General features: G+C 31.5%; 1 protein-coding gene across 11 annotated transcripts in view; it reads left to right on the top strand.

Moving 5' to 3' along the window:
• DPYD (dihydropyrimidine dehydrogenase) overlaps nt 1–22,769 on the top strand; it is an 841,255-nt gene that overhangs the window by 201,714 nt on the left and 616,772 nt on the right. For 9 of the 11 annotated variants that reach the window (XR_001707891.3, XM_513583.8, XM_009425982.5 and 6 more), the window contains one exon: nt 20,129–20,325. Coding sequence is in view for 9 of the 11 variants with exons in the window: in XM_513583.8 (XP_513583.3) it covers nt 20,129–20,325 (197 nt within the window). In the remaining 2 variants the exon portion in view is untranslated. Of the gene's footprint in view, nt 1–19,338; nt 19,452–20,128; nt 20,326–22,769 lie in introns of those variants that run through there. The other 2 variants (XM_063799243.1, XR_001707895.3) reach the window with 2 other exon arrangements.

A 22,769-nucleotide genomic window follows, 5' to 3' on the forward strand; every position in this document is an offset into this window, starting at 1 on the left:
AACAAAACGAGTAACTCCTTTTTCACTGATATTCATGGAAAAAAGTACAAAATGCGAAATGTTATTCTTTCAAACTACTATTGACATGAGTATTTAAGTTGAAGTGTAATATGATGCAAATAATTTTATGTTTTGATTGTTTGATAAAACAATGATTGTTTTTTGACCTTTAAAGAAATACGAATCTATTTTTTCAACCAAATTAAGCAAAGGTTAGGAAGGCAGATTACAATAGTATGGTATTTTTCAAAATTGTTTTTCCTGTGACTTATAAGTGATTTTTAAAATACCAACTCAGTAGTCTGCCATTATTGGTTAGGTACATACCTTATTCTTCTCCAGTTTAACATGAGCATGTGATTTGGAGGGACCGTAGTGGAAAAGGAATAAATCACATGATGCATAGCCTTATGTAGAATCAGGAGGCCAGCTGCTTTTTTTTTTTTTTGGCAGGGTTGGGGGTGGATCTTGTGTTGTCATTCCTATTCAGCCTTTTGCTGTTTCCACATTTGCAGTGTGAAAAAGCGACCTTCCTTCACACACTGGTGTGTTCATGTAGTAAACAGGCTACCGGGGTGATTGTGACTCCCTCTAGGAGGCACTTTTTTTCCCTAGTAATATTTTAATCCTATCATGACATTGTTTCAATAAAATAACTTGGAAATAATAGTTTGGTATAGATTTTATCAGTCACATGATGGTTTTTGAATTTCTCTGCACAAATATAACCCTTGAAAATTTTATTTTGAAAATATTTGTGTATTTATTGGAATTTTGAAAGAATTATATATTATTTATGTTTAATAGACCACCTAGACTCTCATTGCCTCTGAAATTTAATTAATGAATTGTTGGAAAAGCAGAAGGAAATGAGAATGCATCTTTCTACCCATTGCCTAAAGTTTGAAAAAAAAAAACGATTTTACATAGAAAATTAGCTGCATGTCAAATCAGTTGTCTTCTACTGATTAAAAAGTTATGGAGGCAATTTAGAAATATTAAAATTAAAAAATCCCAGTCTTCCAGGATTTGTGTGTCAAAATGAATGAGAGCTGGAAAATTTATACTTAAAATTACCACCTCAATTCTGAATTTTCAGGAATATACTGGATTATGATATTGACATCTAAATATAAAATTTATTTCACAAAAACATTTTATAAGATTTTTCTGATATCTATGAAATATACCATTTTATGGTATATACCTCTTAGCACTTTACTTATATTTAGATTTTATACTTTTATTGTACTAATACCCAGAATCTACAAGAAACTCAAACAAATCAGCAAGAAAAAAAAAATCCCATCAAAAAGTAGGCTAAGGACACAAATAGACAATTCTCAAAATAAGATATACAAATGGCCACCAAAAATGTGAAAAAATACTCAACATCACCAGTCATCAGGGAAATGCAAATTAAAACCAGAATGCAATACCACCTTACTCCTGCAAGAATGATCATAATTTAAAAATCAAAAAATAATAGATGTTGGCATGGATGTGTTGAAAAGGGAATACTTTCACACTGCTGGTGGGAAGTAAACTAGTACAACCACTATGGAAAACAGTGTGGAAATTTCTTAAAGCACTAAAAGTTGATCTAACATTGGATCCAGCAGTCCTACTACTGCGTATCTACCCAGAGGAAAAGAAGTCATTATATGAAAAAGATACTTGATCACACATGTTTATAGCAACACAATTCACAATTGCAAAAATGTGAAACCAGCCCAAATACACATCAGTCAATGGTTGGATAATGAAAATGTGATACAAACACACACACACACACACATGCACACAGACACCATGGAATACTACTCAGCCATAAAAAGGAACAAAATAATGGCATTCACTGCAACGTAGATGGAGTTGGAGACCATTTTTCTAAATGAAGTAACTCAGGAATGGAAGCCAAACATCATATGTTCTCACTCATAAGTGGGAGCTAACTTGTGAGGACACAAAAGCATAAGAATGATACAATAGACTTTGTGGACTTAGGGGGAAGAGAAATGGTGGGTGGGAGGATGAGGGATGAGACAACCCATTGGGTACAGTGTACACTACTTGGGTGATGGATGCACCAAAGTCTCAGAAATCACTACTAAAGAACTTATCAGTGTAACAAAAAGTCACCTGTTCCCCAAAAACTATTGAAATATTTAAAAATGTAAGAAATTTCTGTGGTTTTAAGCCAAAAAAGAGAATGGAACTGACAAGCAATTGTAGATGAAATCAGGTGACTCATTCAGAAAAGAGGTATCTGTAGATTTTCCTTTTTTATGTTTAAAAAAATTTTTTTTATTTTACTTTTTGTCTCTCAGCAGGTTTCTAAACTATCACCTCTCATTTGACTTTACTCAACCCTTGTCGTATCAGCGTATACTATTTGCAGTAATGCAATAAATACTTTGAAATATACAATAAATAATTAACTACAGTTACACTATTGTGCTACTGAACAGTAGACCTTATTCCATGTAAGTGTATTTTCATACCCATTAACTATCTGGAATTGAATTGGATTTTTCATTAACACAAATAAATGACAAATGCTTGAAGTGTTGGATATCTCAAGTTACCCTGACTTGACCATTACACATTGTATGCATCTATCAAAATATCACATGTACACCATACACATTTGCCACTAATATGTATTAATAATAATTAAAAATAAAAAATAAAAAATTGAATTTTTTCATGTAATTGATAAAATGTATTTTGTTTTATTTGCTTTAGATTGAACATATATTATAGATAAAATGCTAAAGGCCATGATATTCCCTTCCCAAGTCAAGCACTCTGATTAATTGATGAATCTGGTCTATGTTTTATGTTTCCTAAGAAATAATTGTACAAATAATGTGGAATTCTCAAATGAATGTTGAAGTTTAGAAACTTTCTCATCTGTTTATTGACCATTCATTTTCCTCATCTTTTTAAAAAAATTTTATTCTTTGTACATTGTGTGGTATGTGTGGTGATGGAGGGATCTAGGGATATAACACACCCACCCTGGATTCTCTACAAAAAGCCAGTTAACTCAATTCCATTTATTGTGTAGTTTGTTGTTTCCACACTGATTTGTAATAACTCTAATTTTATACAGTAAGATCATATGTATGAATTTGTCTGCTTATTTTTTGGCAGGGTTTGGAGCTCTATTTTTTTTACATTGGTCTATTTATGCATCCATTCACTGACACACAATATATTAATTGCTACAGTTTTATATTTTTATATATGATGGGGTGTTTTATTCTTGATTTACCATTTTCATAATTTTGTTAACTATTCTTATGCCTTAATAACATGAAGATGGGATATTTCTTAAGGGTTAAAGAAAGAATATACTATATATTCCAAGGGACTGTAAACTTTATTTCTATATTTTATCAAGGGTAGACACAGTTTGAGTTAAATTAGTCTGGTAAATATACACTAATACAATTAAAAATGTCAAGTGTTATGAGACTACATTAGAGAACATTTAACAATTATTTAAATTACATCAACATTTATGTTTTGCTTAAAAACGATAATAAACAGTTTTGAAGAATTGGGAATGGAGAAGGAACTTGTTCACACAAATTAGTATATGATTGTTTTAATAGAGCAAATATTACTTCTACCATATCTTCACCTTGGTTATGGCAGTCACTGAAATTCTTAAACTTTTGTATTCTACAACTCTATTTTAGGAGAATATAGACATATGTATTCTAATGAACAATGGAGTATTTCAGGTGTGCTCTGAAATAATGTATTTCTGTGATAAATTTCATCTATCAAATAGAAGAGTGGAGACAGAAATATTAAGTGCAAGCCCCGTATTAAAAACAGTCATCAAAAAGATGAGTATTTGTGCATAAACTGAAAAGTGAGGTTGGAAATACTCTAGCTGTGTATTATGTTGATTGCTTTATAAGTAAGATGATCAAATGACCAAGATAGGTTAGATAATGATCAGGACAGTATTAATAATCAGTCCAGTACAGCAGGAGTAAACTAACACCACCCCAGGCAAACTGGCTTATGTGAATACCCAGTGTAATAAGAGCCCACTAGGTAAGGATTCAGTTAATCAAACTAACATTCATTGGGCATTGATCAGCACTATGTGTTGTTGTAGACTGCTTCTTTACTACAAGTCCTAGGAAACATTGTAGTTTCTTAGGAAATAATCAAAGCCAACAATTGAAATAATGTAGTAAATGTAATGAGACATATAGGTTTACATTGGCATCCTTGGACTTATTGTCCAATCTTCATTAATTTTTGTCACATGGTTTTGGAGGTGATTAGACCTTAGTGCAAAGAAGAGTATCAGGCAAGGAGAAAATGCAGTTATATTGTACTTGCATAGTGCTTCATTGCATTTTTGTAATATCTCACTCAAAAATGCTGATAAACAACGCTTGAGGGCATGCAAACCAGGTAATTTTTTTCCCATTTTGGACATAAGGAAACTAAGAATCAAAGTGATTACAAAATCACAGCTAATGTTAGATAAACTCCCAGTGTCCTGCACAATGTTGAGTACTTTATTTAGAGCTTGATTAATCCTCAGAATAACTCTGCAAATAATGTTATTATTTCCATTTTACATATGAGTAACGGGAAACTCCAGGAAATTAATTAACTTCCACAACCTCACATGTAGTGAGAGGCAAATCTGGAATACAAAGCTAGTGGTTTAATTTTCATTATTTCACAAACTCTTACTTGCCCCAGGTAATGTTACTAGTCAAAGACAGAGGCGCTCAATGTAAACCCTGGTTTTCTGGCTGTAAGGCCACAGCAGTATCTGTTGCATCTTCTAGGCTAGCCAAATATACTTGGTCACCATACCTCACAAGTCCTTGTTTTTCTGTTAGATATGAAGCTACTACATTGAAATAGGTTGGGTAAGACCAACACATATGGCTTAGTTGTTTTTTTTTTTTGGTTTTTTTTTTGTCTTTTCTTTTTTAACTTCTGTAGCCAGGAGTGAATCTTAAGTTTTATGGGGCTTCAGATACCAAAATGTTGGGTTCCTTCTTTAGAAATTACATTAGAGCACTACTGAAAAATTTAAATACAAGGCCTTAGAAGGGGTCTATACGGGCCAGGCGTGGTGGGTCATCCCTTTAATCCTAGCATTTTGGAAGGCCGAGGCAGGTGGATCACAAGGTCAAATCAAGACCATCTTGGCCAACATGGTAAAACCCCGTCTCTACTAAAAATAAAAAAAATTAGCCAGCTGTGGTGGTGTGCACCTGTAGTCCCAGCTACTCAAGAGGCTGAGGCAGGAGAATCACTTGAACCCAGAGGCAGAGGTTGCAATGAGCTGAGATTGCGCCACTACACACCAGCCTGGCGACAGAGCGAGACTCCATCTCAAAAAAAATAAATAAATAAAAAGGGGGGGTCTATGTGACGAGGAGCCTTGAAGCGTTAAGTGTTTATCTGCAGTTTTATTTTATTTTGGAATGCCTAAGTATGATTTTGTGAAAGCTGGTATACAAATAAATTTAGGAATAAACCTAGCACATTTATGATACAGTTTGACAAACTGATCAATAAAATCTATCAGTTCATTTTGTAATCTATAACTAAGATAAATTATCATGATAATGAAAAATTACTGATATATATAGCTAATAACTTTTTGCAGGTCATTTATAAATAGGATATAGATTAAACTATATTTGTTAGATTAATGATATATCACACTTGCCCTATTATTCCAAAGTTTTATCACTTTAAATGAGATTTCTGTATACTACTTCTATTTAAAATAGTACTATTCAATTATTTGTGAATGTCTTTAACCAATACGCAACCCTCAAACACAAAGGTGAATTATTTCTGAGAGAAGTAAGATATAGATGAAAAATATGCATTAAGCACTAATAAAATAAATATTTTTTACCCTGGTAAAATGTGTCTGTCTGGAATGCAAATACAAGTAACATCTTTGAAGATTTGATTTGTGTCTCTCCTTTTACTCTTAATGCAGTGATTAATAGAAAAGAATAATGTCTTGATAGAATTCACTAAATATCTGACATTCTTCTCCAAAAATCTTTAGAAATCTATTAAAATATTCCTTACTGGCACAATGATTTATAATAGAACTCTGGGGCCAGATGAATTGCTAGATGATTTTTATTACAATATTTTAGTTTGTTTTAAAACTGTATCTTAATATCTAGAACTTAAAAATAAGCTACCGTGATTTGGGGGCAATAACTTTGAAATTTACCAAAATCGCATGGTTAAAATTATTTGCGGTTACTTTTTTCTACATTAGTTTTTAAAAATAAATGTAAATTTATACTATTTCGTTGCCAATTTACAGTTTTAAAGGATTCGTTGGTTTAAGCTTCAACAACTTAAAAATGTATATACTTTCATAAAAATATTTGATGACTAATGATATAGAGTAGTATAAAGTAATATTATTGTATCAACATGAATCACTTGTAAAAGGCATGATGCTGTAAGTTAACATTTAAGCCACCCATTTATCTTCAAATAATGATGATAAATAAAATTTAATGAAAGTAGAAAAAAAATTAAGAGGTGAACTGAAAAAGAAATATAAATACCTTTTGGGCCAGAAATGGTATAAAAACATGGGGACTAGGTTATTCTCTGCTAACTTCTGCTGGGGAGTGGTCTAAGATAAACTTAAGTGCCAAAAACATCTTGCATGGTAGAGGACTGGACTCAGCTCCACCTCATAGAAAGTTTAATAAAAAAATAGGTGCAACTGCTGTACAGAGCTGAGGCTTATAGAAAGCTGCAGAAAGAAGCAGAGAAAGCTGTACAGCAGGTATTGTGGGCATGTGTCTATGGTACAGTGATTTGGTTCTGTGATGCCTCTAATCACCTTGGACTGGAGCCCTGGACTTTAAGAAACTTGGTTCTGCAGTGGGAGAGAGGGATAGGAGTATTGTTGATTGAAGGCCACACACATCTGATACAAAGCCATAGGGGGAGTGCCCCGAAAGAGAATAAAATTCACTCAACGTAAATGAGAAACAAAAAGGTAGAAACTATGTTAGGAAAGATAATCTATTAGTGATAATTTAAAGACTTACCTGATGGTACCTGACTTTATCCTAATGAAACACAAATAATATTATAATCAGGCCTTTAAAATTAATATGTATAAAATAATATCCTAAAATGAGATAAAATAAAAAAATCAACAGTGAGTTTAATATAAAAAATAGTTGACTGTAAATTTACACTATAATGACAATCTCAATAGAAAAGGTCAGTTTTGGGCTGGATAGAGGCATAAATTGCAGAACTAAAGAAATAAAAATAAAAATATGATCTGAGTATTCAACCAGAGCACAATAAAGAGATATGAATAAATGAAAAGTTTAATAGAGAAGTTCAGAAGCTTCTAAGCCTCCAATACACATGTAAGGGGAGCTCCTAAAGTAGAGAGACAGAGATTGGCACAGGAGGAGCCTTAAAGCAGTTATGTTGGAAAATTTTCCAGAAGAAAGGAAAGATGAAAGGTCTTCACCTAGACACAGGGTTGTGGTAATATTGTGCAATACTAAGGATAATGAGAATCAGAACTTCAAGATAAAGGGAAGACAAATTACTGGAAAACCAAATGACAATTACTCTGACCTTAGATTTCTCATCTGCATCTACTAAGGGTTATTCTTTAGAAGGAAGGAAACAAATGTGGAAAGAAAGATAAAAGAAACAATGTGTAAAAATATGGTTGTGAATATAATTAAATATTGATCCCAGAGTAATTATAACTTATTTTGAGTTTTAAAAATAAAGATGTAAAAAAAAGTTTTATAATATTGACAAGGACGTGTTTTGGAAGATAAAAATAATAATAAAAAACTCTTAAAAGATGTAATATTCATAAACATTTATACACATGACAACATAACCTTACTCAAAATTTGTAAGGTTTATTTGTATAAAGTTTATTAGATTGATTTAAGAAATCTATACTTTTCTGAGCCTAACATAGAACGAATGCATCATTTTCATGCACTTGCAGAACATTTATCAAAACTGACCATGTACTAAAAAACAGTGACTTATAGTCCCTGACTTACAGTGATTCAACTTAGGATTTTTTGACTTTAAAATGGTGTAAAAGTGATGCACATTTAATAGAAAACTTACTTCAAATACTCATTCACCTACTTTATTTTTAACTTTCAGTACTGTATGCGATAAATTACATGAAATATTCAGTACTTTATCTTATAACAGGCTTTGTGGTAGATTATTTTGCCTATCTGTGGGCTAATGTAAGTGTCCTGAGCATATGATTTTGGATAAGTTTCTTATAACTAAACTATAAACACTTAACGTTTTCATCTATATTTGGTCAGTTTTAACCACTCTATTCAATTGATTTATCAAATATCCAATATAACCTTTGTATAGTCATAATAACACAGGCTATAATCTTATGAGTCAGTTCGTTTGTATAGAAAATGAACAATCATACCTAAAGTCGAAGATTTTTAGGATTAGAGATATAAATATTAAGTTCCCCAGAGAGTGCCTTGTAAGGAAAAGGCATTCATCACAAGAAGTTATCACCATTGACTCTAATCTTCACAATAAATTGCTGAAGTAATCATTACTCTTTTAATTTTCAGTGTTGGTATTTAAAAAGGTGAAGTACTGTCTAATATAACATATATATGTTTTTTTATTGTTGTTTTTAAGGTTTGGCTTAGGTGTCAATTTCTCTTCCAGGTGGGTTTACCTTCTCAAATACTCTGAGAGCACCACTTGTGAAAATTAACCCTTTACCAGACAGGCTGCATAGTAATATAGTTTATTAAAAATATTTAGGACATGTGAGTGTTCTATTATCCAGGGAGCTAGTTACTGGAGAGTCTATGTTTTTTTTTTCATACTGGTGTCTAGGACATAGGAGGTACCTAAACAATACCTACCAAATTGAAAAGGAAATTGAATGAAAGAATATTCTGATTTCAGCTAACACAGTATTTTTAACCTGCCAGTTGTTGTTCTCAATGTCTATTTTAATAATATGAAAATTATGGAAAAAATCTTTGAGAATTACTAATACAGCAATAATTTTGATAAATAAAAATTTGACATTACATGAAGTTTTTATCATTTTTAATACATTTGAAACACAGTTCTCACTTTTGGTGTTCCTTGTCTAATTGTTGTGAAGAAAACTATTTGTCAAGAAGCCCAAGTATATTTCTTTTCAAAGAATGAATGCAGTGATTAGTATGTACTCAGTATTTCCTTTGACTTGTTTTACAAAAGGAAACAAACAACAAAGAAAATTACACAGAAGCATCTCCTAGAAGGTATGTAATTTCAGAAAACTTACTTTTGGATGCACAAATAGCAATTTCTTCATTCAGGCATTCAAAAGGTAACGAGACATTCATCCCACTAATTAAGTAACTCAAGAAACTGAAACGAGCAAAAGAAAAACTGATGTATTATTTTTATTAAGATTTATCTTAGACCTACACTGATGAAATAACATTCCCTTAGAAATTACCAGAAATTATTTTTATTTGATAATGAAATCAAGGTGAACAGTTGCAAGAGTATAATCCTCTTGTGAGGTACGCAGAATACAATCATACTGTTACAATTCATCCTTCAACTAGTAGAGATGTTCTAAAATTTCCAAGAGTATTTTACTTCTCATGACTTCCCTATGGTATATATTTGCTATTGTTTGGTTAATTAGAACAAACAGAGTAATTGAGGAATAATTACAGCTATCAAACATTTATGTTTATTTTCATTATATACTCTTTTAGAAAGCAAGAAGGGTTAAAACAAGCAAGAGTTACCCTCAAATTTGAATTGGTAAATATACTTTTATTTACAATGCTTTGTCTTTTTTCATTTATAGAACACTATATAATGATTAGAAAATTATACTATTTCTGTCTCCAGAAGGTGAGGAGACTTGGGGGAAAATCCTGTGGCTCCTCTCTACATTGCAATCTTTCCATTTTAAATATCAGTATAATCTCTCCCTTTCTTCAAAGTAATGTGAAAATTATGGAGAAAATGCTGGTAAAGTAAATTTGGAGTGGTGAAATACATGCACTTTCTAGATGAATGAAAGATGAGAAATCACAGGATGAATACACAAGAAAATTAATATTAAAAATGTTCCTCAAGAATGTACTATGTACCCACAATATTAAAAAATTTAAAAAGTAAAATTAAAAAAATATATACCATGTACTTACAAAGTAAAAAAATTAAAAAGTAAAATTTAAAAAAGGATATTCACTTGTAGATAATTCTTCATTATCACTAAGGTAGAACTGTTTTCCTTGGTGACTTTTACTACTTTGTTTAAGCATATCACTGGAGTCCAGGAATTTTGAAATTCATCAAAATCTTGTTGAGTGCCTATTAAAATAATCTTAAAATAGTCCAAGTGATACAATATTTGTAGGGAAGGGAACACCTTAAAAAGAATACAAATGCAATGTTATAAGACAAGAAAAGGAAAGGAAATATATACAGAGAAGGAAGAAATAAAATTGTCTTTGTTAGCAGGTGACAGAATTGTCTATGTAGAAAATTCCAAAGAATCAACAGAAAAACTCCTGGAACTAATACACAATTTTGGCAAAAAAGGATATAAGATTAATAAACAAAAGTCAGCCACTTTCCTTTACGATAGCAATAAATGATTAGAATTTGAAATTAAAAGTATACCATTTACATTTGCATCCTTAAAAACGAAATACTTAGATATAAATCTAATGAAATAGGTATAAGATGTATATGAGAAAAACTATGAAACTGTGATGAAATAAATAAAAAAAGCTAAATAAATGGAGACATATTCCGGGTTTCCAAATAGAAGACTTAGTATTTTCAAGATGTCAGGTCTTCCCAATTAGATCTATAGATTCAGTACAATCCCAAATTAAAATCTCAGGAAACTATTTTATAGATATTGACAAACTGATTCTAAAGTTTATATAGAGAGGCAAAAGATTAACCAACATAATATAGAACAACAAAGTTGGAGGACTCAGACTACCTGATTTTAAGACTTACTGTAAAGCTGCAGTAATCAAGACAGTGTGATATTGTTAAAATAATAGACAATAGATCACTGGAACAGAATAGAGAGCCCAGAAATAGACACACGTAAATATAGCCAACTTATCTTTGACAAAAGAGCAAAGGCAATATAATGGAGAAGGGATAGTCCTTTCAACGAATGATATTTATACCACCCTACTTCCATATGTAAAAAAGTGAATCTAGAAACAAACCTTACACCCATTAAAAATTAATTAAAGATGGATCATAAACCTCAATGTAAAATGCAAAACTACAGAACTCTTTGAAGATAACATGGGAGAAAATGTAGATGACCTTGGGTTAGACAATGACTTTTTAGGTACAAAATCAAAGGCAAGATTTTTAAAATAAATTATTGATAAGATAGACTTCATCAAATATAAAAAATTCTGAGCTGGGTGTGGTGGCATGTACCTGTAGTCCTGGCTACTCAGAAGGCTGAGGGAGGTTTGCTTGAATGCAGGAGTTTGAGACCAGCCTGGGAAGCATAGTGAGACTCTCATCTCAAAACAAACACAGAAACAAAATTAAAACTTCTACTCTGCAGGAAACTGTCTTGAAAGAAAATGAAAAGACAAGCCACAGGCTGGGAGAAAATATTTGCAAAAGACATACGTGATAAAGAACTGTTATGCAAAATGTCCAAAAGTCTCTTACAACCCAACAATATGAAAACAACCCATTTAAAAAATGATACAAAGACCTTAGCAGATATCTCACCAAGAAAGATATACAGATGGAAAATAAGCATCTGAATAGATGCCTCATATGTATCATCAGGGAAATGCAACATGAAACAACAACGGGATACCACTATACTATTAGAATGCTTAGTCTGCTCAGTTTGCTACAACAAAATACCATAAACTGGATAGCTTATAAACAACAAAAATTATTTCTCTTGGTTCTGGATGCTGGGAATTCCCATGGATGAAATTGGAAATCATCATTCTCAGTAAACTATCGCAAGAACAAAAAACCAAACACCGCATATTCTCACTCATAGGTGGGAATTGAACAATGAGATCACATGGACACAGGAAGGGGAATATCACACTCTGGGGACTGTGGTGGGGTGGGGGGAGGGGGGAGGGATAGCATTGGGAGATACACCTAATGCTAGATGACGAGTTAGTGGGTGCAGCGCACCAGCATGGCACATGTATACATATGTAACTAACGTGCACAATGTGCACATGTACCCTAAAACTTTAATAAAAAAAATATGCTCATAAGCTGCTTTCTGGTCATAGGTAAAGGCTTTTTACTGTGCCTGTTTTACATGTGACAGGGGCAAGGTGTTTCTCCTGGGGTTGTTTTTAAGGGAACTAATCTAATTGAGGAGGGCTCCTCATGACCTAATCACCTCCTAAGTCATGACCTAATGACTTTTTAAAAACCCCACCTTTCTAACATTTGTGGTTAGTTTTCAACATATGAATTGAATGCAGTGGGGGTGTAGACACAAACATTCAGAGGAGACCAAACAGCCAAAATGCAGAACACTGATATCACCAAATGCTGACAGGATGAGGAGAAATAGGAACTTTATTCTTTTCTGGTGGAAATGCAAAATGGTACAGCCAATTTGGAAGACAGTTTGACAGTATCTTGCAAAATTAAACATACTCTTTTCATATGATCTGGCAATTTACCCCAAAGAGTTGAAAACTTACGTTAACATGCAAACCTGCACATGGATATTTATAGCAGCTTTATTCATAATCACCAAAATTTTTGAGATATCCTACAGTAAGTGGATGCACAAATAAACTATGGTACATACAGATATTGCAATATTATTCAGGATTAAAAAGAGAGGAGCTATCAAGCCATGGAGAGACATAGAGAAAACTTAAATGTTTGTTACTAAATGAAAGAAGCCAATCTGAAAAGGCTGTATATTGTATGATTTCAACTGTATGGCATTCTAGAAAAGGCAAAACTATGGAGACACTAAAAAGACCAGTGATTACTGGGGAGAAGGTGAGAGAGGAATGCATATGGAGATTAAGAAGATTTTTAGGACAGTGAAAGAAACTATTGTGTATGATGCTGTAGTCCTATGATGCTATTTTCATAATAAATTTGTGCAAACCCATTGAAGGTTCACCAGTTGTAATAAATGTACTCAAATGTACCACTATGGAGAGGATGTTGATAATAGGGAGGCAGTTCTCTTAATGCACCAACTACCTTAGTTCTCGGGTGGCAGGATAGCATGGTGGGAAACCAGATGATGTAGTTCAGTGTTTTTTAAATGCTTCATGAACAATTCTTGGTTTGTAAAGTTAATTTATTAATTATAATAACCAGCTATTTTTGTTAGTAGATTGGCTAGAATATATCGAAATCTATTTTATCAGAATGTATGAATTTAATATATTAAAATATAACATATTCTAAGTGGGTTAGGAATGACAAATTCATATAATTTTTTCAGTTATACATTTCTTATTGAAAAATTAGAGATATATAGTGAATTTTTTAATGATTACTGTGAAAATGTGATAATAACAGAGTTTTTTCTCAAACAAATTTACAAGAAAAAAACCCCATCAAAAAGTGGGCGAAGCATATGAACAGACACTTCTCAAAAGAAGACATTTATGCGGCCAAAAAACACATGAAAAAATGCTCATCATCACTGGCCATCAGAGAAATGCAAATCAAAACCACAATGAGATACCATCTCACACCAGTTAGAATGGCGATCATTAAAAAGTTAGGAAACAACAGGTGCTGGAGAGGATGTCGACAAATAGGAACACTTTTACACTGTTGGTGGGACTGTAAAGTAGTTCAACCATTGTGGAAGTCGGTGTGGTGATTCCTCAGGGATCTAGAACTAGAAATACCATTTGACCCAGCCATCCCATTACTGGGTATATACCCAAAGGATTATAAGTCATGCTGCTATAAAGACACATGCACACATATGTTTATTGTGGCACTATTAACAATAGCAAAGACTTGGAACCAACCCAAATGTCCAACAATGATAGACTGGATTAAGAAAATGTGGCACATATACACCATGGAATACTATGCAGCCATAAAAAATGATGAGTTCATGTCCTTTGTAGGGACATGGATGAAGCTGAAAACCATCATTTTCAGCAAACTATCGCAAGGACAAAAAAACCAAACACTGCATGTTCTCACTCATAGGTGGGAATTGAACAATGAGAACACATGGACACAGGAAGGGGAACACCACACACCGGGGACTGTTGTGGGGTGGGGGGAGGGGGGAGGGATAGCATTAGGAGATATACCTAATGCTAAATGACGAGTTAATGGGTACAGCACACCAACATGGCACATGTATACATATGTAACAAACCTGCACCTTGTGCACATGTACCTTAAAACTTAAAGTATAATAATAAAAAAAAGAGTTCAGGCTTTGGAGTTAAGTAGCCTTAAGATAAAATCTTTTGTATGTGAACCCGACCACAGGTTTCTTACCTAGGAAATGGATCTGATAATTGTACCTCCATAAAGGAGGGTTGAAGACTAAATGATAGAGATTTAACATAAAGCCTGGCACATAGGATATATTTCAATAAATATTGGCCACCTTATTATTGTGGGGAAATACATATTAGGTATACTTTTCATTCATCTTTAAATACTTCAGTCACTCTCTTCTGATATTAACAAGTTTATTTCATTTACTACATTGTTTCGGCAGTTGACCCTTCAACTTAAAAATTAAATCATAGAATATTAGTCAGTTGATGGACAACTGACATTTGCTTTAACGAAAAAAAGAGGGGTCTTTCTCACCGAAAGAGCCAAATTATTTTATAATATTTTTGTTACACTATGAAACAATAGGGAACTGTATTCTAAGAAAAATCTCTTAGGAATTTGATACTGTAAGTAACTGGACCTAATAATATCTTTTATGTATAATTTGTTTGTAATTTTATGTTACACTTCTCTGAAGACTGATGTAGTTTAATAAAAGGAATGAAAAATATTTTTGAAAAATATTCTTCGTATTTATGGACATTTTAAATTGTGTAATTTGTTTTAACTAACTTTTGTAAACTTTTATTTTTAAATTTAGCAAAATTAAGTTAACCCTCCTTTTTTAACTTACACAATCTATTCATTGGCAGTTTAAAGTGTTACATTATTAGTTATTTTAATTTACATTTTTCATATAATGCCAACTCTAGATTTATAATTGATTTCAATTTTCATAGTTTCATAATATACTTAAATACAAATCACTACCCCCCATTCACCCACAAAATATTTTTGGAGCTATTTATTTGGCTTTTTATCCATTTGCCCTCATTTTGTCATAATCAGGCTACATTCATGGAAGTATATTGTGTATATATGAAATAATCCATTATTTGTATTTCAGTTAAAAAAGAGTTAGTTGCTGATGTTTTAAAGGGATAGAGGGCCACTTATGCCTTCAGATCTCTATTAAGTTGGAAAGTGTAACTTATGTATTTCAGAATTTAGGGTTGATGGTAGAAGAATATTAGTGGCTAAAAAAACATTGAATGAGCCCTCATGTATTGCCGAGGTGCAATAGTGTGCTGAAGCCAGCTAGGACCAGCTCTAGTGCTGATTAAATTTTTAGGAATTTTGTAAACAGGTTGTGAAACACAGTAATTTTGAAAAATTAAAGTATATGAACATGTAGTCATAAAAATCATATTAAAAATAACTATAACAAATACTAAAAACTCACTGCCTCTAAATTATTTATTTCCCATTAACTATGCTCATGAGATTATTTATATCTATTGCATTACATGTTTGAAATTTTAATTTTTGCAGTGATGGATGTGTTCGATGTATTATCCACTAGCCACGTGTAGTTATTGAGGACTTGAAATATGATTAGTGCTACTGAGGTCTTTGCATTTTTAATTTTATTTAATTTTAATTTTAATTTGAACTTAATCAAATGTGGCTAGTGGATTCCGTCTTGGACACTATGAGTTTAGATACATTCTGTCTCATGGAATTTGAACACTAGGTGAAATGAGAAGTAAATAACATTTGCTATATGGGCAGGCAGTTTCCTAAAGCACTTTCCACATATAATTAGCTCATTAAATCCTCAAAGCATCTCTATGAAATATATTTTATTAATCCCACCTTATTAAGGAGACTGAGGCATAGAAATGTTAAAGGACTTGTTCAATTCTATACATCATGAGAATGATGGAAGTTAAGACTCAACCCCAAGAGTCTCGTTTCAATGCCATACTTCTAAAAATATACCATCTGTTGTGCTGAAATTCACAACAATGTGGTTCAATTATTTACTTCCTTAAAAATTGCATCAAGGTTAATCCAAACTCCTGTTAAACTCAGGGGGAAAACCTAGTGCAATAAAAAGTTGTAAAGAAAAAATCCCAGAACAGAGCAGGCAAAGGGATACCAATTGATAGATTAGTGTATTGAGCCAAGCAATGTAATGAGTATGTATTGAACAACTCTTAAGCTGCAGTGCGCGAGGTTGAGCAAACCGGGCTAACAATTTACATTCTAGTATGTGCACATATGCTATGTGTACTGAGGAGTGTGCTTGCTTTCATTTCTTCAAACACTTTAAGAGTCTTTAACTCTGTGTTGGGTACTTAATAGGGATTCTGTAAACATTTTTAAAAATAATTCAATGTTTGCATCTGATAATATTTTTAAAAGAAGGCTTAAATTTTTATTCAAAAATATTAAAATATTTTAGGTGAAAATACATACATATTGTGTATTATTTGGTAATTGCTACTTTATTATTTGCATGCCATTAGCTAGAATTTGTTCAGATATGCTAGGCATTTCAGAACTTACCTATTTCTTGCTTATGAGTGAATGCTGAGCACAAATTATATTCCATTTGGTTATGACACTGTAACTTCATATTATAATGAATGCTGTAGCCTTAGTACATTTAAATCTGCTTCCATTGGAAAAGATGTCAGCAATAAATGATACTTTTAAATACATCATAAATGTCTTCATTTAAGATTTGTTAAAACACAATGTTATTTGTAAATGTTAACAGATTTTAACATGGCAAAGTTAAATATTTAATTATTAGTTCACAAAGCTAAAATTATTCAACTAAATATGAAAGAAATTAGCATTTATTTAATCCCTAAATAAAATTAGCTTTATCTCTGTTCCCTGATCAGAGATCCTTGATCACGTTAAACATATGTTTTAAGTATCTCTTTATGAAAAGTATGTGAAATCTTTCTTTGGGGAAATATAAAAAATATATTTTAACTATATTTTAATTAATGATCTAATAAATATATATTTATGAAAAGTATGTGAAACCTTTCTTTGGGGAAATATAAAATATATTTTAACTACATTTTAATTAATGATCATATAAAATTATTTATCAGAATTTAGTTCTCTGTTCACATTGCTTAGAAAGGAATAAAAGATAACAGTATATGTTGATTCAAAAACAATATTTAAGAAAATCTGTACTGTTTGGATAGCACAGGGAAGAGCAGGAACACATATTAATAATTTGTAAATTATACAAATTGTAGCTGGGAATAAGAAATTATTTTATTACCAATTTAAACTCATTAGTTAACATATATTCCCCCTTATATATAAAAACACTGAATATTAAAAGATGAATTCAAAGATGTTGTCTTCCCTTAAATATTTTATGGTCTAAGAGAGGAAACAGATAAGTAAACCAGTAAAAGTGACAAAGTATTAGAATGAAAATGACAAAATATTATGAGACCATTTATGAGGACCTTTCATCTCATGCTGAGAAATTGACCCTATAATACTTGTTGATAATACCCTCTTCAATTTTTTAAAATAAGATTGTTTGGATGTTCCTTATGTGTTTTGACTTTATTTACAGTAGTTTGTGGTATATGTGGGATGAGGTTAAGAAAATGTAAAGTCCTGTCACCTTTATTCCTCATTCTTAAGAAAACTTACATTTATATCTATTGATCTCTGTCTGGGTTTCCAGGAGAGAAAGTTACTACTTTGACCTATTAAATGCAAACAACTGTGTGAGCCAATCCATTGGATAGCATAAATAACTTACCTATAATATGGATTTATTCATTGGCCACTTCTATTGGTAGTCATTGGTAGTCATGAGAGTAGAATAATGAGATTATTGTGATTTATTTCTTTTACTTTTAGTTCTATCAATTTTGCTTCATATATTTAAAATTGTACTTTAAAATCTTGTTGAAAGATTGACCGTTTCCTTGCTATGAAATGTTCTTTAAGTTTAGTAATGCATCTTGCCTTAAAGTGTAATATTTCTAATATTGGTATATCTATATTTCATATAGATATATAATATATATATATGTACCAGCTTTCTTTTGGTTAGTGTTTGCATTGTATAACTTCTTCTAGTCTTTAACTTTACACTTATCTATCTGTGCTCTTATATTTAAGGCATTTATCTTCCATAACTTTTGTCTTTTAATTGGAATTTTAGTCCATTTACATTTAATATAATTTCTCATGTTTACATTTATATTTACCATCTTACCATTTGTTTCTTTGTTTCCTACCCTTACCACCTATTTATAATAATTTTAATTAATACATTTTAATAATGTATTTTTAAAATCCCACTCCCTCCTTCCACATTAGCTAGTTATTTTTTTTGCTAAATATGTTTTACTAAATGTACTTAGTAAATTTAATTTTTTATTTTTAACAAATTCCAGCTTTTAATGAAGTTTACATTCTTCTTACATATTTTTGAACATATCAATCATAGTTATTCTAAAATTTATTTTTGATAACCACACTTACTAGATTATGTATGTATCTCTTTCAATTTTTTTAGGTTTATTTTTCTTGCAGGCTTGGACTTTTAAAAATTAAAACCCAGGCATTTTATAAAAAAATTTGTAGAAACTGTGGTTGACTTATTATTCACAGAAAGTGCATTCTATCGTTTGGTACATAGATAACAGTGAGGACTGATCACTGTCATTTAAATCCAGGACTGAGTTGACTCAAGGCTAGGTTGGCTATTTACCCCTCATTTGCCCTACTTGTAGAGTGTAGCCCTCCAGAAGCTTCAGCTGTACACTGAGGTGTTTACTAGGGCTCTTTCTTATTTAGTCACTCCAGTTTTTGTTTTTCCTGGACCATAGGGTTTTCTGTTTAGATCTTTAGGTTTTTGTCATATGCACTTTAAGAATTAATCTCACTTTTCTGTACTTTATTTTGCTCCAGGTTAATGGCCTCCTACATTTCCAAAACTCTGTGTCTCTCTGGTTTCAAAAGACTGCCAACATCTCTTTTCTGAGCTGTGGTTCTCTTCAAGATGCTTAGCCTTCCTCCCTTTGGTAAGAAGTCGCAAATCCCTCAGGGGAAAAGTGACTTCTGGTCACTTAACTTTGTTCTTACTTTCTCTCTGAGATGTTAGCCCTTCCAAGATGCCTGCATCAGTAGTTCTTGAATGTTTCAACTATTTTTTTAAATCATTATTCTCCCAAAGTTAATCTATCATAATCAAAAGCAGAATTCAAGAAATTTTTTATTAAATGTCTACCGTGTGCCATCGCAATGCTAACTCCTATAATGCAAGGGTAATGTGTTTACATGTGACATGTTTTCTGATTCAGGGAACTAACATTCTACTGACTGACATCATAACACATGCCACAGATGGTTATGTTAGAGACATACAGATTATGCTGTAGGAGCTTAGAGGAGAGGCACTTAATGTACCCTCTAGGTGGGAGTAGGGAATGTGCCCCATGACTGTTTCTTAGAGGAGGCATGACTCTAGAAAGGAAAAATTGAAAGCCATAACTCCTCATCTACTTGACACAATAAAAGTTGTAAGTATACCATATTAATACTGAAAATGTACTGCTCATTGCTATTTAAAACAAGAATTCGTTTGAAACATTAGAAATATGTTTGAGGATGTAAGCTAGTTTCAAAATTTTTTTTTTATTATACTTTAAGTTTTAGGGTAGTTTCAAAATTTTAACCATGACAATTGATTTCTCCGTAGGTATTCAAAGCAATGAGTATCCCACAGATCAGAAATCCTTCCCTGCCTCCCCCAGAAAAAATGTCTGAAGCCTATTCTGCAAAGATTGCTCTTTTTGGTGCTGGGCCTGCAAGTATAAGTTGTGCTTCCTTTTTGGCTCGATTGGGATACTCTGACATCACTATATTTGAAAAACAAGAATATGTTGGTGGTTTAAGGTAATGCCTACATTTATTTCATGTTTATAGTGTCAGAAATGATGGAGCAAAACAATTATGAATATTGTTGGTTCATAATCATATAGAAACTTCAGGCTCACAGATGGTATTTTAAATGTTCTTTTTCCAAATGTTCAAATTTTGATTACATTATTCACTTTAAAATTTGCAGTTGGCTTGAAGCAATATTTATTTAAGAAATTTTCTCTCTAGTTCTGTGAATTTAAGAGAAATCTCTGCAAATTATTTTTTGATTATAAGAACCAATCATATGAAAAATGGTTTTAGCCCTGTGAATATTTCTTTTAATGGAGATATAACTGAAAATCATGGATATTAGTGATGTGGAAAACCTAGATCCATGGAATATTGGACTATTCATTGTGCTGTCTACATAGATATGTTGTCTTACATATTTTCAGTTTAAAATTTCTTAAGTCTTACTTTTGATTAAAATTTTGTCAGCATGTACTAGAAATGTATTTAAATATACATTTTTAAAATCACATGATCATATTATTCCCATGAAAATTTATACATGGAAATGGGAATATGTATTCAAAATAAACAGAACTCTATACTGGACACATATTTCATTATCATAAAGAAATAAAATTTATTACGATTAGGGAATAGATATTGCTTAAAACATTTTATACAAAATAAAGAATTTGGATGGTAACTGAATAATATTACTCAATTGATTTTTATTTTCTCTATGTATATTATCAAAAAAATCATGGATTACAAAATGTATCCATATGGAATATCTGTTTCTATGCTTAACATTTAAATTTGTTGTGGCTACTGCCCTATGTGTAACAAATAAATTAATCATACCCAATAATCACAGAGGATAAATTTAATCAAATTTGTTACTAAAATTTGTGAAGTTTCTTATGTTTTTTGGCACCTGTGAATATATGTTAATAAATGTATAAATTTCAATATTACTCAAACAACAATATGCTAAGCCCAAGATAATATAAAATTATCAATTATCAATTATTTGTATCATTGACATAAATATATTGATATATTTATTAACATAAATATTGATGTATAAGCTATCATTAACATAATCTTATTTGACTGAATCATCAAGCAAAAATATCACATTTTAGGAAGACCCTTTAGTGTGGGTATGAAACATAAATAACCTGATTGTTAAGAAATAATTATTCTTCTGTACTGATGTTCCACTACTATGAATTCCAAGAGATTACATGTATTTTATGAATTTATTTTTCTGGAAAGTAAAATGTCCTATATACTATTTCTCTGGAAAGATTTAGAATATCATTTTAATGGCATTTACCACAGCTTTATTAATTAGAAAAAACATAATCTATTAACAATATATGTATAAGCATTGTATGTTGTTTTCAGTTATAGACATCAGTGAATATCTGAGTTAATTTTTAAAATATGAACTTAATTGGGTACCCTGGTAAACTAGGAAAAATCTGTTTGCCACTTGATTGCATTTTCACAAAAAGCCTAAAATGGAACCAACCCTGTTTGTAACTTACTATGTATTGCCAATTTTGGTAGATTACTGTTGTTAGCCTATCTCTTTTTTAACTCAAATGCAGGATAGGCATTTGTAATTCATATAAATTAGTACTAAACTTGTTTTTTTAAATTTATTTGCTGAACATTTTTTTAGTGAGACAGAGTTCTCTGGATCCAGACCAAACATAGTGGTTTTTCTTTTAAAGTTGTTAAATTCTTTCTTTTGCCTTTGAATCTTTTCAGTATGTAGAGACAATATGAAATGTTTAATCAATCCCATTTGTACTGTCCCATGGTAGAGGCATTCTGTGTCACTGTTACAGGATTATAAAAACTGATGCTGGAATTTGGCCGGAATTATAGTCACAAAACTTTCCTGTTACTTTATTTTCTACTTACGGCTGCCTCTCATTCTCTTGTATCTTGAAAGTGGCTAAAAAAAGATTAAATTAGCTTTGTATTTGAAATCAATTGCTTAAAGAGGTAATGTCAAGTTTTATCTTTCCTTCTCCTTTGCATCCAAACAGATTCTTTTATCTCTGGTGAATTAGTATCACAACCACTTTTTAAGAAATCACTGGAGTCAGTGAAAAATATCTAGGATTTAATCTCCATTGCATTGAACACATCAATTATTTTTAATGTTGCAACAAATTTATAAAATAATCAGTAGTTTTGCTTTCCTCTAACAGTGGCTTCTGTTTTTAGGACACGAGTTTAACAGGGTTAAAAGGGCTTGATATTATAACAAAGATAAACAAAATAGTGCTAATAGATTTTCAAGAATGTTTGCACATATATATGTTCTGATTTTTCTCTTATAAATTAATATATAAGGATTATGATGTTATTGTTAGGATAGTGAGGCCAATGCTGCCCTTTGCTTTACCTCTTTCAAATTTTATATTGTTTTCATTAGGCCTATTGTT

Source organism: Pan troglodytes, chromosome 1 (assembly GCF_028858775.2).
Source record: "Pan troglodytes isolate AG18354 chromosome 1, NHGRI_mPanTro3-v2.0_pri, whole genome shotgun sequence".
In the NCBI taxonomy this organism is placed as follows: domain Eukaryota; kingdom Metazoa; phylum Chordata; class Mammalia; order Primates; family Hominidae; genus Pan; species Pan troglodytes.